The sequence below is a fragment of the Canis lupus genome, chromosome 21 (genome assembly GCF_048164855.1).
Source record: "Canis lupus baileyi chromosome 21, mCanLup2.hap1, whole genome shotgun sequence".
NCBI lineage: Eukaryota > Metazoa > Chordata > Mammalia > Carnivora > Canidae > Canis > Canis lupus.
In genome coordinates this window covers 17,348,014-17,364,708 of record NC_132858.1, presented here as the reverse complement: position 1 = coordinate 17,364,708, position 16,695 = coordinate 17,348,014, and the positions used below count along the sequence as shown (strand labels likewise).

The window sequence follows — 16,695 nt, the reverse complement described above, 5'->3', positions numbered from 1 at the left end:
CTAAGATGAGTACAAGCTGTTTGTTCCCATATATCCTTATATGAGTCTATGTAATATTCCCATTTCAAACATATCTGGGCCCATCTGAAATATAATTTGTTTCCTGGATTTGCTTATTGTCTGCAGCTGAGGGAGTCTTACACGTTCCTTCTAGGAAATCACTTTAAACTGATGCTCTGCCTCTAGCACTCAACTGTGGATGTAAATCTATCTGTACTCTAAAAATGCTGCTGATTATCTAGGCTTGAACTCAGTCCTCGAAGCTCCAGTGTTAGGATTAACATCTACTGGGACCCTGGAAGTGATGCAGAGCATTTAAACCAAGACTGTTCAGATATATTTTACCATCTCTGGGCTCTTAGGTTTGGCTGTTTCCTGACATTATGAATCTGTTTGTGTATCTGCTTCCTCCTTCCTCCTTCTAACTTACTCATTAGGGGTTTCTGACTTACTGGTTGTTGGCTGTTGATATATTTTTTTCTTTTTCCATAGAATTAAGACAGCCTTTCTGCTACTTGGGTCTTGCTGAGTTGGTTTTTAACTGAAGTTAAAAAAAAAAAGATGAGGAATTATTCTTTATTACTCCTTTGTTCTTTCTCCTCATATCCAATACATCAGGGAGTCCCACTGGCTCTGCCTCTAAGGTCCATCCTTGGCCTGTCTCCTTATCCACCACCCATCCTGGTACCTGTTAGAACATACTTCAATCAGACTCATGCAGGAGGCCCCTCCCTGATCCATAGTTCACATTCCTTCCCAACTGTTGAGCATTACCCATATAGCATCCAGAATGACCTTTGAAAATGTAATCAGAGCATATCATTCCCTTGCTTAAAACTATCCAGTGGCTCACCATGGCATTTACATTAAATGTTAAGTCTGATCAGGATCCATGAGGACCTACTTGATCTGGGCCTACTTTTTTAACCTCATTCCCCAGCCCTCTTTCTGCTCTATTCTCTTTGCAGCACTTGTCACCATCTGGAATTATTTATTTTTCTTGTTTATCATCAGATCTATCTTCCCCTACAGCCACCCCCATTTAGAGAGTAGCACCAAGGGGTAGGGCCTTTATCTTATTCATTGCCATATAGTCAGCATGTGAAACATGTGCTTAGCATATGGAGCTGTGTGATCAATATTTTTGAATGAATGAAGGCATAAACCATGTCTTTATATGGGAATCTAACTCTTCCAGCTAAGAGGCCTATATCAACCATTTCCACAGCTTTGGCTTTTCATTTATATACACAGGGATTTCTTTTGAATACTGGTTTATTTTTTATTTTTTTATAAATTTATTTTTTATTGGTGTTCAATTTGCCAACATATAGAATAACACCCAGTGCTCATCCCATCAAGTGCTCCCCTCAGTGCCCATCACCCAGTCACCCCCACCCCCTGCCCACCTCCCCTTCCAACACCCCCCCTAGTTCGTTTCCCAGAGTTAGGAGTCTCTCATGTTCTGCCTCCCTTTCGGATATTTCCCACTCATTTTTTTCTCCTTTCCCCTTTGAATACTGGTTTAGCTATAGAAATAGAACCCCCTGTTTTGTAAAAATCAGCCACATTGTTATGTATTTTCTAGAGTTCCACGCTGTTTACTCCCAAAAGATTCCATGAGCTAAGTGTAAAACTGGGTGGTGCAAGGTGGGAAACACATTTGATAATAATTTTTTTCATAATTCTTTTGTAGTGGCTTTTTAAATCTATGATCTCTGCCTTCCGTGGTGAGTGGGCTATGGGTAATGCCCAAGAACACAAAGTAGCCCACATTTTCTTCATGGGTAGCTTCCTAACCACCATTCATGGGCAGCAGCTCTTTCCGATCACTCCCTGCTATTCTTCCAGTGAAAAACCTATCCTGCAGCAGCGATTTCTGGTAGACATTCTGATCTCTGAATGCATAGGCCAACTCTTTAGCTTGGTCATATTTTTTCTCAGTTTCCTTACCTCTCATCACAATGATCATTTCAATGGGGAGGCTCTTCCTTTCCTGAGTTCGTGTTGCATTATTGTCTGTGTGCTTCAAAGACTTTTGGTTTCAGCCCAAATTGATCCAAGTCAGGTTTCTAATGTTATAACTAGTATTAAAGCAGTTTGTAAGTAGAAATGAAAAGGAAGAGAGAGAATAAAAAAATTGGAGCATTAAAAATTGAAAAAGCTGTTTCTAGACCTAAATGATTAGAGATAAAGTTGGAAAAGGCCTTGAGCAACAGGCCCATGGAAATTTTCCAGTTAAATTAACTTGGCCAAAGAGAAACAATTATGAATATGAATGTTCTTATGTATTATTTCAGACAATTTCAAGGTTACCATTAAGAGAGAAGACACCAGAGAAGAGAAAGCAAGTAATCAAGGTCAGCTTGAAAACACGTTTTAGGAAAGAGCTTTGTGTGTGTACTGAAATATGGAACTTAGTGGAAGCAGATAGAATAAAAGTCTACCAATGTAAGAAGTAAATTGCTAAGAAACTAGGAACCTGGATTCAAAAATTTGACCATTGAGACCTAACACAGATTTCAAGCCAGCATGCTTGCATCAGCAGGAATCTAGTTAAAGAACATGGGCAACTCCCAAAGAGGGCATGTTCCCCAGTACCCACTTTAGATATGACTGTGGTGGATAATGGAAAAGGGAGAGGGAAGAGTCAGAAGCTACAGAGAATGACTGACAAAGGAGTTCTTACCGGAAATCAGGGTTCACAACTAATAAAGCAGCTTGATCTGAGCTCTTCATAATGCTCTCCACTAAAATTTTAGAATTGCTATAGATCATTACTGCTGTGTGTTTTTGTTTCTCACTCTCTATACAAGGGTTTTAGTTTGCTGCTACGCTGTCCTTGGGCCACCATTGTATATTGGGTAGGTGTAAGTGGATGGGTGGGTGGTAACTTTCCTTTTTAGCTCATGGGACATTGGGCCACAGGAGGCCCAGTGGAGAGTACTGCACCGCTGGTGATCCTGGGCTTTGAGCTGGATGCGGCAACAGTCTAAGATATGTGTGGGAGGAAAACTGAATGACAGGTATTTGGTGACCAGCAGAGCAGATGGTGTTATAGATTGGTGGGGTTTCTCCAGCCTTGTTTCCTTTGCCTTCTAGGTACATACTAGTCTACTCCCTTGAAGTTAAATGGAGCCATGGGACTGAGTTCAGGCCAGTGAAATATGGTTGGAATTGATGTACTTCCAGGTTAGACCCTCCAAAATGTCTCTTGAGCTCTGCTCCACTGCGGAGGATCCAGTGGAGGACCGTGTAGCCTCAGGGATGGTAGAGCCAATAGATGGAAGGAATAACTCATGGTGGGCAAAGCCTATGACATGCATTAGTATGTGACGTGAGCAGGAAAAAAAAAAAAAGCTTCATTAAGTTAACCCAGGAAACAAATCTTTCTTCTATTGAGATTTTGGGATCATCTATTATCATAATTAGGCTTGATCAATGTGATAATCAAAGCTCTATGCAATGAAACATACAGGATATATGTGTCAGTGTTACCTATTACCCTCCAATTTTCTTTCACCAGATGATTATAGAGGATCTCTGTGGCTAAAACTGACTTCTGATTGAGACTGTATTTTATCTATGTCTTATGGGGTTCTTGTCCCCTGAAGTCAGTTAGTCCCCAGGAATTATGAAATGCCTAAACCCAAATCTACTACTTACTAGGTGTGTGATTTTGGGCATGTATTAATGTGTTTGAGCATCAGTTCCCTTATCTGTAGATGGGTATAATAATAGTACCTATCTTGGATTGTTGTAAGAATTAAGTGAATCAATCCATATACAGTGATCAGCACAGCATCTGGCACCTAGTACATGCTCAATAAACTTATATCATCATGATTGTCTACATTATAAGTTGTTAGGTGTACACTTGGCATAGGGTCAGCATTGAACAAAATATACAGGGTCTGGACTTCTGTGAGATACCTGCTCATTCCATAACTCTTATGTTTAATTTTGCACTTGTTCAGTGTAGTCTCTATTAAGTACTTGTTTTTAGGAGAAAAGGTTTTGCATCTCTCCAATCTACTTTAGAAAACATTGGTTATGGTTAGGCATGTTCTTTGTCTTTCTCTGTGAGTGCTCTGAGTCAGTATCTGTGTTCCTGTTAGTGGCTTTATTCTCTGAGTGCAGTGTTTGTCCATGCCCTGTGGCAAGTGGAGTGGGAGGCATATAGGAAGGCGAAAATCCTTATTGGTGGAAGGAACCACTTCCTGTTTAGAGCCATTTCCTGCTTGGATCACTTCCTGCTCAGAGCCACTTCCCCTGCCATTGTACTTATAGAAGTACACTTTGCTCCTTTTTTGGGTCTCTTTCCCCGGGGTACACTGCCCAACCATCTCATTTCCAATGGTGTGTAGGTCACATTTGCAAGACCTAAGAGGTCGAGAATCCCTTCCCTTCTTTATTAACCTATGAGAACAGAGACTGAATCTATACCAGTGATGGCATCCTCTAGCCCCTACACTATGCTTTTAGATGCCTGTTTTACCTGTATGCCCAAGATAGGGTCCTTATGCCCACACAGCTGGTGTGGACCATCTCCCTGGCACATGCTCCTTAGTGATGCTAATTAGGCAGGCACACCCACTTGCCTTGGCATGTTTTATAGATGACCCAAGCTGCAAACACCAACATGTATAAGACATATGCTCTCCTCTTTGTGTAATTTCAGGCACCAAAATATGCCTACACATAAGGGTGTGTGCATACAGACACACGCGTATTCTTTTTTGCCTGGTAGAAATATGCTTCTGTGATGTTCCTTCTACTCCCACACATGCCCCTCCATGGTTGGCACATCTCCTAATTATTCCCATCTACTCCCTCCCCATAGACCTTTTGTGTGTATATTTTGGCACACATCCTCTTGTTTCTGCCTAGTTCTTCTCTCTCTTTTTCTTTCCCTGCCTCCCCCCTCCTCTTCACAACTCCTTAGAGAATTTGTTAAACTATACACTCTTTATTATTAATGTACATTTATGAAAAATTCTTCACAGTTACAAAAGTGCATGGTTATAAAATCATCTCCATACAAAGGTTGGCATCTTCCCTTTCCCCATCCCTCCCTAACCCTCCCACCCCCAGACATCAGCATTCCACAGGACAAGAGCTTAGAAAAACTGAGAGCTCAGTGAATCCAGAGCTCTCCAACCCAAAGCTGTGGCAAACATGGTGGTGATTTACATAGGACTTTGCAACTTGCCTCCTTCATCTCCCTTTTGCCTCCTCTGAGGTGGGTAGAGCAGACAAGATTCTCTAGCTTTGGGAAATTGTTCTTCTGAGAAATGGGCAAAGATGTCTCCTTATACTCTTTTAGAGCTGAAAAGAATGTCAGAGCAATATCCACAAAAACATCTATAAGGAAAATGGAGGCTGTAGGTGTTTCCTGATGGTTGAAGAGAAATGCCTTTCTTGGGCTATTCAAACCATATGCCATCTTCCTTGAAAAGAGCTAGCAAACTCTATAGCAACTCTGGGGACCTATTTCTGCAGAATTTCCCGGTACTCCCTATGGGAATGGAGAAACAGGTGAGGATTTGTCTGTTGGTGACTGGAATCAACTGGTCCAGAGTGGTGTGGTACAGATTGGGGTCTTTTCTAAAGAACAATTTTCTTGGTGCACTATCATAGCACTGTTGGTTAGCTAAACTTTGATATCCTCTGGCCCAGCATAAAGGAAGCTTCTGTGATAAGGACAAATCTCTGAGAGATAGAGAATGGAGGGAAGCAGTCAGGCTGTTGCTAGGTTGCCTCAGCCACACATTTATCTCTTTTTATATTTTTCTGAGCAGTGATCCCTAACCCAATCCTAATGGGATTCCACTTATTGTACCAAGTGATGCAATGAACAGTTGGTTGAGTATACTGTGTCAGAGAACTGAACTCAAGTTCCAGAGAGGTTGGCCCCATATCAGTAGATACCCAACGTTCATGGAACCTCATGAACAGAATGGAACCACATTGCCTCAGAGATGCCCCAATATTTACACGTTAACTAGTCTGAAAAAAACTTATTCAAGGCTTGTAGGAATATCTTCATGGTTTCTTGGTCAGCAGGATTGTGTGAACATTTACAACTAGGGCAGTTATATTACCTCTAGAGAGGTGTGCTTCTAGAAGCTTGGTTCTGATAGCCTGCACAAGAGGGTGGTGGTGATGGGAGACATGGAATTCCTTGTCAGGTGAGAAGTTTTATTATTGTGCTTTAGCTAACTGGGGACCTTCTAGCTGCTGGAGAAGAATCTGTTCTTTAAATGTATCTTACTCAGAAAGATTTGCCATTAATGGGGACAAATAGTCTTATTAGAAAGGACATTTGAATTCAAGGGGTATTAGGTGTCTTGTTTCATTCTAGTTCTATGCAAAAAGGTACATATCTTAAAATATATTAACTATATTTCAGTAAATAAGAGTCTCTAGGAGATTATAATAGATGTATATGGTGTCCCTCTATGGGAGGCTTAGCTATTTGTGTCGAGACTATTTCTAAAATTTCCTCTCCAAATATATTAGGCTGTTAGCTTGACTGTTGAAGAGTAGCCTGGGTATAGTGGAAGAGGACAGCAGGCACAGTTCTACTCCAGATGCCACAGGAGCAGGATCTTGCACAAATGTTATTAATGAGATGTAGGGGATACAAATTTCAAGTACCCCAGGTCTAGCAAAGTTTCTAGGTGCTCTTTTGGTTGACTAGCTCAGGGAAGCATGAGTAAGGGAAGACTTCTTGGAAGTTGACATGCTGTTTTTCCCTTTATTCTTCTCTCAGGAGGATGGGGTGATGCAACATTGTTGGAGCTGGGGGGCAATGTAGAAAGCCCCTGTTTTAATCATTATCCTGGCCAACCTTACCAACATGTTGGACTGTGCCTTAATTTCTTCTCCTATCCTGCTGAGGTTCTCACCCCACAGTTCTCTTGCACCCTTTGTATCACTTGCAACACAACACAGCAAGGCTTGAGTAGGAGGGGTTAGCACAACTTCCTCTCTTGTTTCCCAAAGAATTTTTTTTTTTGCATGACTACCACCATGGCCACTAGTTCTAATGTGTTATTTACACTTTGCAAGGCAGATGACTCCTATTCAGGTGTTATTTGTGCTGCTTCTATGTTTCAGAGGCTGTGATTTGCTCTACTCTGAGCTCATCGAAATCTGTGCAGCAGCTGGATTTTGCTGCCTTTTATTTAGCTGATCTACTGGATGTTCATGGCTGCTGAATCCAAGAGCCCCACTACCCTGCCATCCTGGCCATTCTCTTCCCCAAGCACCTGGGAAAGCTGGAGAGAGAGCCAAGTTGAAGTTGAGTCTCAACTTTTCTGCTTTGGCAGGTCACACCTGCTCTTGAGTCTCTATTTTCCATTCTTCAGAATAGGAGTAATTATGTTTGGTTTGCCTCCCACTTAGGGTTGTGAAAAGTCAAGAAGAATGACGCTGAACAGCCTGTTAGGAGCTGTCCAGTGCTGAACAAATACAGGGAAGGATCTGAGGAAGCTGATGATGAGGATGGAGTTAACAGCAGCAATGATGATAATAGTGCTTTGCACATGAAGTTAACTTGATTTGTGATGACTGATTAGACACGGTTTCCCTGAATGGAGCTGCCTATCACCTTGCTTCTAGAGTTTACCCAGATAGCCTTGGGTAAGATACTCAGCTCTCTACAATTAATTCAACTGTAAAATGGAAATAATAAAGACCACCAGGCAGTGTTGCTGTGAGAATTGAAATAGGAGAGTCAGTAGATTTAAAAGTGCCCAGAAGAGAGCCTGGCCTTCATTGGGAGCACTTATTCAACACTACTTTAATTTGAACTTATATAACTTTAGAGGGAACTGTGGTGTTCTCCCAGCTTGGATAGGGTAGAAAGAGCACAGACTTTATTTTGCTTGTTAAGCAACATGTGACTTTAAACTCTCTTTGAACCTTCATTCCCTCATCTATACAATGGGAATAACAACGCTTACCTCACAAGATTGATGTGTGCATTAAAGAGAATTGCCTGTGGAGAGAGCATATCACAGTGTCTGACACTGGCAAGTGCTTGGTAATTAATAGCTCTCATACCCTGATGCTTAAATGGGTGAATTTCTTGGAAGAAAGAGAAAATCCTCCTATAGTCACAACTCTGGTGGCCTTTTCTTCCATCAGTCTTGGCTACTCTCATGCTACAGTGCACTTTCTTGGTGAGATCCTTTGGCATGAGCACCGTGGCAAGAACAGTCACAAAATTAGGAGTTCCAGGGTGCCAGGACTCTTGCTGCCCCATTGCTGGTCCTCCTGCTTCCCTCTTCTGAAGCCAAAGCTTGAGTGAGATTCAGGAGAAGATTAGATACCTCCACTTGGTACCTGGGACCTCACTGGTAGGCTGCAATTGATGGATATAGTATGAGGGGCAGTCCTTAGGAGGTGGTCTTATCTGGTAACTTCTGGCAGGAGGAGGCCTCGGGGGCTGGCATGGAGGTGTTCTCTCCCTTTGGAGGCAGTGGCAAGCAACTCCAGGAGTTGAAAGATTCGGTGTCAGAGGGAAGTTTTGGTCCTGTGTCACACCTGCTCTATGTGCTTAAGTTACAAGGATTAGTCTCCGTTCTCACACATCATGCATGATCTGGCCTCTGTCATTTGCTCATGTCCAAATCTAGTTGACAAAGCAGACAATTTTTGATGACTCAGTTCACAAATTGCCTCCATTCTTGTAATTCTCTTGGACTTTCCTAGGCACAGTTGATGATCCCTCCTCTGGGCTTTCATAACTCCTCTGAGAGTGCTGACAAATTGTCTTAAAGGGAATAGTTTTTGAATCTCTCTCTTCCATTAGAGGTAAGAACCTTGGGAGCAGGGACTAGGTCAGAGTCACCTGACATTTCCAGTTCTGGCACAGTGTCTGGCCCACAGTTGAAGCTCACACAAAGATAGTTTCCTGACCTTGTTTGGGTCATGACAGAGGTGGCCGGCGCACCATGAGCCAGAGTGAGCAGTGTCTGGTGGTCAGCAGCAGTGGTGGCCAGCAGCATGGAGGGACACCAGGAGCCCACATCAAATCTCTTCCTCTTCACTGGCCTTGCTCCAACGGTGACAGCAGTTGGCTGTGATACCGAGGAGGAAGTTGGTGGCCACGGAGGCAATGGAGACCACGAAGCCCACAAACGCAATGAAGAGGTAATCATCCAGGGTCAGGGTCAGGTGGCAGGCCTTGAAGCTCTCCTCAGTGAGTGAGAAGAGTGGGGCGCCCTCGACTTCAGGGGGACCTCGGCACTCAGCTAGCTGAGAATCTGCAACACAGAACCCAGGAGTGGTGAGGGGCTGGAAGAGAGGAAGCAGAATGGATAGCTCCTCACCTCTCCCAAGAGAAGTTGATTTTTTTTTAAAATTGAGTTTCTTCTATGTATCAAAAATTTTACTTACCTTATTTGCTCTCCTCAATAGCCCTTGAATCAAGTATTTTTATACCTGCTTTTATAGTTGTGGACATCGATGCTCAGAGAGTTTAGTAACTTGCCTCTAGTCCAATAGTCACTACTGATGGTAGATCTGGAGCTTTCGTGGCACATTATGTTCTCTTACAATAGCCTCCTAACTGTTTTCTAGCTTCTGCTTTTAAACCATCTTGATGCAGGTGGCTGAATATCTGAAGTCCTGTCATGTACTCTGAGCTTGAAACTCTCCCCTGACTTCTTACCTTCCCATGGAATGAAAGCCAAGGTCCTTACCATGTCCAAGGACTCTTCTCGTCTCTTTCCCTCTACTCCTTGTTCACTCTGCTTCAATCCACCCACCCTTTTTGATCATTCTTCCATCACCGTGAGCATGTCCCTTTTCAGGGTGGAGAGAAGGTGCCGTTGTATTTGTCTCATTTATCTCCTGAATCCTAGCACATCTCCATCTCTTGCTTCCTTGAGGACTCTGCTCAAATATCACCCTATTAATGGGGTCTTTCTAAATCATTCTATATAACATAATAATACCACACTACCTTCCTCTGGGTATTCTCTACTTCCCTACTCTGCTTAATTTTTCTCCATTATCTTGGGCACCTGGGTGGCTCACTGGTTGAGCGTTTGCCTTTGGCTTGGGGCATGATCCCAGGGTCTTGGTATTGAGTCCCGCATTGGGCTTCCCACGGGGAGCCTGCTTCTCCCTCTGCCTATGTCTCTGCCTCCCTCTCTGTGTCTCTCATGAATAAATAATCTTTTTTAAAAAAGAATTTTTCTCCATCATATTTATCATGTCTCATAGTTTCTTTATTATCAGTCTTCTCTCCCTTAAATATAAGTTTTTCCCATGATGTCCCTAGTCTCTGAATAATTTCCTCTTTATGAAAGTGCTCAATGAGACTTTGTTAAATGAATGTGTGGATGGATGCTTCCAACTCTGAAGCATTGGGTCTTTCTATTATCCCATGTGGCTTTTCCAGGTATGTAGAATATAGGGTTAGGAATATGGGCTCTGAAGATACTGTTCTGGGTTCAAATCCTCTTTCTACTTCACACTAGGTGTGTGATTGTGGATGAGTTACTTAACCTCTGTGTGTATTGCTTTCTTCATCTGTAAAATAGTGTCTATTTTATTGGGTTGTAGTGAGAACTCAATGAGTTAACATATGTAAATAATACATTCTTGCTGGATAATAAGTACTATGTAAGTGTGTGCTTTTATTATTATCCTAAACTGGTCTCCCTGGACAGGTCAGTGAGGGTCCTGCCTTAGAGATGAGAGTGGTGTCAGGGAATAATTTGGCCAAAAAGTGCCAAGCACCAGCTTTTCAGCCGGCAGCCATTCCTTTGTTCAGTAGATAAATATTAATAAAGTTTTCACCTTGGGCAAGTCTTTTTTGACCTTTCTGGCTCTTGTGCTCTCCCTCCATAAGAAGGGGATAATTCAACCTAAATTGTCTAAGAGAGTCAATGTGAAGAAGCTTTCTAAATTAGGTGGTGCATAAATGCTATTTATTCATTCTATGGTTTTTGAGAGCAAAGAATAAGATGATTGATTTTAGTTGACCCCTTTGACAAGTGGATGAACTTCATTCTCCTCAGAAATGAGGAGTTGGTTTTCGGAAGAAGATGCAATCTCTCCAAACTCCAGGTGGAGGGGTCCCTGTAGGCCACATGCACAGCACTCCAGACCCTGCTCAGGACAAGATCACGTCTGGAGTTGACCATCAAGGACTCTCCTCTTGGAACTGAAGATGCTGAACTCCAAAGTCTACTGTGTGCATGACTGAGGTGGTGGCAAGATAATGTGAAGCTGGGGAATGTGGGGGAACTGAGGGCAACTGGTATGGACCCAGCAGAAGAGGCTCTGAGTGCAGCTGGCAGGACCCTGAGTGAATTCAGGATCAGAGCCTAAGGGCTGCTGAAGCCCTCTAGTAGGTCAAGAGACCAGTCTTGAGGCTGAGTTATATCCCAAGGGCACTCTTATGTCCCTCTTTGTTGGGATTTGTCAAAAAAACATGGATAATAGTGGAAGAAGAAAAGGTGACAAAGGAAAAAGGATCGCCTGGTCTTACCAACACTGGCAAGTTCTTTGCACCCAAGAGGAAATATCCTGGAGAGTGTGATGTGGTGAAAATTATGTTCTGTAGAGAACAGGGAACCTATGTTTCTAGTTGTGACCACTGGACAGTTACTTTCCCTCTTTGGAGCTCATCTGCACTGTCATGAGGCTGAACAGATGGGATCTCGGACCCCTCTCCTGCTCTCTGGGAGGCTGTGCTTCTTCTGAAGGGCAGTGGGGGCCTCAGAGATCACAGAAAAGAGGGGGCCCCTGGTGTGGTGGAGGCTGTGCTCCAGAGTACCCTCTTTGTCCTTAGTGCACAGGAGAGAGTAGAGAATGTGCAGCCTGCAAAGGGTGGGCAGGTGGGCAGATTGCTCCAAGCAGCCTCCCCCTCATGCCCCCTAGCATTGCCCCATCTCTGTCCCCAGCTATTTTGGTCCCAGAGAATTTCCTCCCACAGCTGTGTAGAAACAGTGGAATCGTGACCCACAGCCCCCCCAAACTATTTTGGTTCTGGGCTCCCCACTCAGTCCTCCTCCCCCTCCTACCTCATTCAGCATCGCTCTTTCTGAACACACTCCGAGCCAGGCTCTGGGAAAGCCCCTGAGATGGTCCTCCAATTATTTCCTGTTGTTCTGCTGCTGTGGGCTGGTGCCAAGGCTCAGTGTGGCCACGCAAGAGCTGATGGCTAGGCACAACAACTAAACATTGCGTGCTGCCAAGTGAGGCTAGAGCCCATCAGGCCTGTGTGATTCCAGGCTCCTTCAGTTCCCAGTGTGCCCTCAGTTGAGATTGGTTGGTCAAATTGCCACATCCATTGCCCAAACCTTGAGGAGCTCTGCCGAGCCCCTTTGGCCAGTCAGAACTCAAACCCTGCCTCCTTGTGTTAGCTTTGGACCTGACTCTTCAGGATATAGCCAGAAGGTGGCCAGACTGCCATGGTTTGAATTCTGACTCCCACACTTAACAGCTGTGTTGCTTTGGGTAAGCTACTGAACCTCTCTGTGCCTTGGTTTCCTTCTCTATAGAGTAGTGGGTGTGTGTGTAGGTCTCATCATGGTTCTTATGAGGATGAGATGAGCTAAATAGGAAATATGCTTAGGATAAAGCATAATAGTAACTGGAAGATCGTCAGTACTAAAAGAGTATTAAACATTTCTATTTCTTTGAGTTTTCCCAGCACTTACAACACTTAAAAAGCAGCCTAGCTGAGTAGAACAGGGCTTGGAAGTCAAATCAGCTTGGGTTTTATCCATGGCCCTGATACTCTCTAAATGAGTGACCCTGGGCAAGTCTTTTCATTGTTCTAGATTTCAGTTTCTTCACCTGCAAAATGGAGGTCATAGAAGTAGGGGTAAATAATGAGTGCTGAGCTCTTAGGTCCTGATGAAAGCTCAGGACACACTGTCTATTATTAGCTAGTCTTGCTTACTATCTGTCTGCCTCATTAGGTCCTAAGCACCACAGAGGCAAGGGCGGGGTGTGTGTCATTCATGAATGGGTCCCTGGTGCCCAGCATGCACAGCAAGGGCTGCATGGATAAAGTGAGCGGGCCGGTGCACGCAGAGGCCAGCGCAGATCAGGGCACGTGCTGGTCCAAAGAGCTCGCAGTGCCTCCCTGTTTTTTGGAGCCTTTGCTCACAGTGAGGCAAGCCCCCCTGTCCCCCGGGCTGCCCAGTTCCTGCCCACCTGCCTTACCCGCCGTGCAGCGCTGGATCCGGTTCCGCAGCCACTTCAGCAGCGGCTCCATAGTGCAGCCGCACACCCAGGGGTTGCCGCCGATCTGCAGAGTCACCAGCCCTGGCAGGCCCTCCAGGGCCTCGAGGCTGAGGAAGGCAAGGCCCCCGTAGCTGAGGTCCAGGTCTCGGAGTTGCACCAGGCCCTGGAAGGCCTGGGGGTGCACCCTGCGCAGCCACGGGTTGTGGCTCAGGTCGATGTGCACGAGGCCGTGAGCTTCCTGGAACATATCAGCTGGCACGTGGCTGAGGTTGTTGTAGCTCAGATCCAGGTGTGCCAAGCGCTTGGCGTGCAGGAAGAGGCCTGGGGGCAGCTCCATCAGGGAGTTGTTGCGCAGATCCAGCACCCGGAGCTCCATGTAGCACGTGAGGTAGCCGGGCGGCACGGCCGCGATGCGGTTATGGGCCAGGCTGAGGTTGCGGGTGTCCCTCGGCAGGTCTGGGGGCACGGAGAACAGCCGTTGGCTGCTGCAGTCTACCACCTGGTTATGGCACGTACAGAGGACCGGGCAGCTGGTGCCGGCATCCGAGTGCATCACCCCGGCTGCCAAGAGGAGGGAGACCAGCAGCACGGCCGGGTGGGGGGGCCCAGGCCAGGGCAGCTGGGACCAGGTGTCACCCATCTCAGGCAGCTGGCAACAGCAGTGCTGTAGGGAGCCCACTGGGGCTGAGGCCGTGTCCATGAAGCAAGAGTCAGTGCCTCCGAAAGACAGCTACATCAGGGCCAGAGTCCTGGAAGGTGGGGCTTCTGGGCACGTGGTATCATGGCTCAAGCCTTTGCCCAGAGCCTCTAAGCACCAGAGGGCTCCCTAGGTGAGATCCACAGGGAGTACCCTTTGGAGCCCAGGGGGCAATCAATCCAGCTGAGGTCCCTCAGGATCTGAGAAGATGATCAAGACTTGGGAGAGGAAGGAGCTGAGGATGGGGCTGGACCTGCTGCTAGCAGGTCGTGGATGTGGAAGGGTCCTTGTAGATCTGTGTTCCTCTCACCCATGACTGCTGGGTGCTTCCTCTCTGTATTATGTTGGAGAGGTGGTGCTGGTGGGTGGGGGGAAGGACATGAAAAGTGTCTGTTGAAGGTCCTGGGGCATCGAAAAACCCTGAGCCCTGTCTCACGTCTGGGACCAACTAGGAGGCCAGATCTCCAGCATGGGAAGTCTCAGAAGCCATTCTTTCTGGTAGCCCAGGGGACTCGAGTCCAAGGGGGTCCTGGGGCGGGTGTTTTAAGAAGGGAGCCCGGTGGGGAGTGGGTCCCCATGGGCCTCCTGATAGCCCGAGTCCTCAGCCTCAGCATCTACTGAAATCCCCAAGGAGGCTCTTCTTTTCCCAGGTTGGGGAGGACCCGAGTGACACCCGCTGTCGGCTGCCAAGTCTGGAAAGAGCCATATGTCCTGGTGGTGCAGGAGGCGGGCAGCTAGGACAGCTTTGGCGACTTGTCCTGAGCCGGGGCCGCTCTCCCCGCCCGGCTCTGTGTTCAGCAGGCCGGTACAGAATTTCCTCTGTCAACAAGGAAAGCACTCAGGCAGAGACCACTCAGCCCTCTTCCCCCGGCCCTCTCCTCCCCGCAGCCCCCCTAGGTTCCCTGCCCCCGCGTCTTCCCTGCTTCTAACGGAGTCCTCTGCATACTGTGGGTCAGGTGCGGGCAGGGTCAGATAGACCCCACCCTCCCGTTGTGGTCGCCTGTCCTCCTGGGGGTTCTGTCCTGGGGGAGATGTGTTTGCTTCTCCTCCTAGCCTTGCCCCTCAGCATCAAACACCCCACCCTTGAACAACTCTAAGAAAATATGCACAGGCACGCTCATCTGGTCGTTTGCATAGCCCTTTCAGACGCGGTTAGCACTCCGCTCTCCCTCCCTCGCCCTCTCCCTCATCTCTCTCTCTCTCTCTTTCTCTCTCTCTCCTCTCTCCTTTTCTCTCTCTCTCTCTCTCACACACACACCCACATGCACACATTGTTCTCCTGTGATCACCCCACATTTTGCCCTGCTCTGTGCTCACACCTCCCAGTTTTCTGCCCAGCTGCCTTCTGTACACGCACTCCTGCAGAGCCCCCTGTTCAGTCTGCCCCCCATTTTTCACCCCCATGCACACCCCTAATGCTAGTGCCCCTTCTACAAGCGCCCCACTCTGCCCCCCAGTGTGAGCCCACGCCCACATTCGGTCAGGCAGAGAGACAGCACGATGACACACCCGGTATCTCAGCCCCACCGTCCACCCGCATCCCTGGTGGCCCCCTCAGCCTGCATCCTCCGTGGCCCCTGGCTGTCCTCACTTGTCCTCCCTCACCCCTTCGGTCTGGCACTGCCTCCGTTCCCAGCACTTCCAGCCTCAATCCCGCCCACTGGGAAATCACCCAGTTCCTTTATCCAGACCCATTTTTCTGAACCCCAAGGTCTCGCCTTCCACTCCCAGAGGCCCTCAGGGGCCCACTTACTCTGTTCCAAGGACACAGCCATCAATCTGCGGCAGACACGGGTCTCCCTCCCTCATCCTGGAATCCCGCTCGCTGCTTCAGGAGAACAGATTGCCTCCCCGGCAAGTCCCCTCCCCCGGCCTCTCCTCCTCCATGGCTCCTGGATCCCGGGGCAGCATCCTCTGTGGTTTCCCGTCCTGTGCTCCCGGTGCCTGGCTGTTCCCCTTCTTTTACTCAAAAAGGGGAATCAGAGAGAGGATGCTTAGAAGAAAGTTCACAGAATCCGAATGCTTCTTCCCGAAACTCAGCTGGTGCTGAGGCTGCTGGGGTATGTGGCTTCCGCCAGGTCTTCCCCTCCCTCCGCCTTCCTTTCCTCTCTCCCCCTCCTCTCTCCCTTTTTCGCTCCCTTTTTTTCCTCGAGGGCCAGGTACTGACGTTTCACTGTCTCTTAGCAACTGCCTCCACATCTCTGAGCAACAGGAGAGCTGGCTATGGACCCCACTAAGATGAGAGAGACTGGAACGAAGCAGTCGCAGAATCCACAACCACCTGCGGGGTCCTAGTGATAGGGCAAGGGGGGCAGGGGGGGGAGGGGGCAGGGGGCAGGGCAAGGGGAAGGCAGAGAGGCAGGCAGGCAGAGAGCGCAAGAAGGCCCAGTGGGAGAGGTTGGAGTGGGGGTAAAGTAAGGATCTGGAACCTGAGATGGAGGAGGGCCCATAAGGGAAAATAGAGATAGGTTGGAAAAGGGAAAGGAATTTCTTGAGGGCAGGGGGAGAAATTGGGGAAGGTGATAAAGACATGAATAAGAATGGAAGGAAAGAGGAGAAGTGCATGTGACAAGTTTGCTCACTTGACGGGATATATCTCTTCAGTCCATATGTAGCACCTGCTTCCCTGGGTCTGAATATAGTTTGGTCCCCAGGTACCAGGTGGCTGGACTGGCTCAGGGCTTGTCCAGGGACAATTATAGAAGGTTAGACCTTTTCCGTATTCCTTAATTGTTCCTAAGTCCTGACCTCACAAGCTCGGAGAGTTTTGGGACATAAAG

At 47.1% G+C, this 16,695-nt stretch overlaps 1 protein-coding gene across 1 annotated transcript; it reads right to left on the bottom strand.

Annotated features, from left to right (window-relative positions):
* Positions 1–5,059: 5,059 nt before the first annotated feature.
* LRRC55 (leucine rich repeat containing 55) lies at positions 5,060–16,204 on the bottom strand. The gene is made up of 3 exons (XM_072790836.1): positions 15,669–16,204; positions 13,198–14,734; positions 5,060–9,275 (listed from the first exon to the last, which is right to left on the bottom strand). The coding sequence occupies exons 2-3, from the start codon at positions 13,916–13,918 to the stop codon at positions 9,040–9,042; spliced, it is 957 nt and encodes a 318-aa protein (XP_072646937.1). The 5' UTR covers positions 13,919–14,734; positions 15,669–16,204; the 3' UTR covers positions 5,060–9,039.
* Between the last annotated feature and the right edge of the window lie 491 nt (positions 16,205–16,695).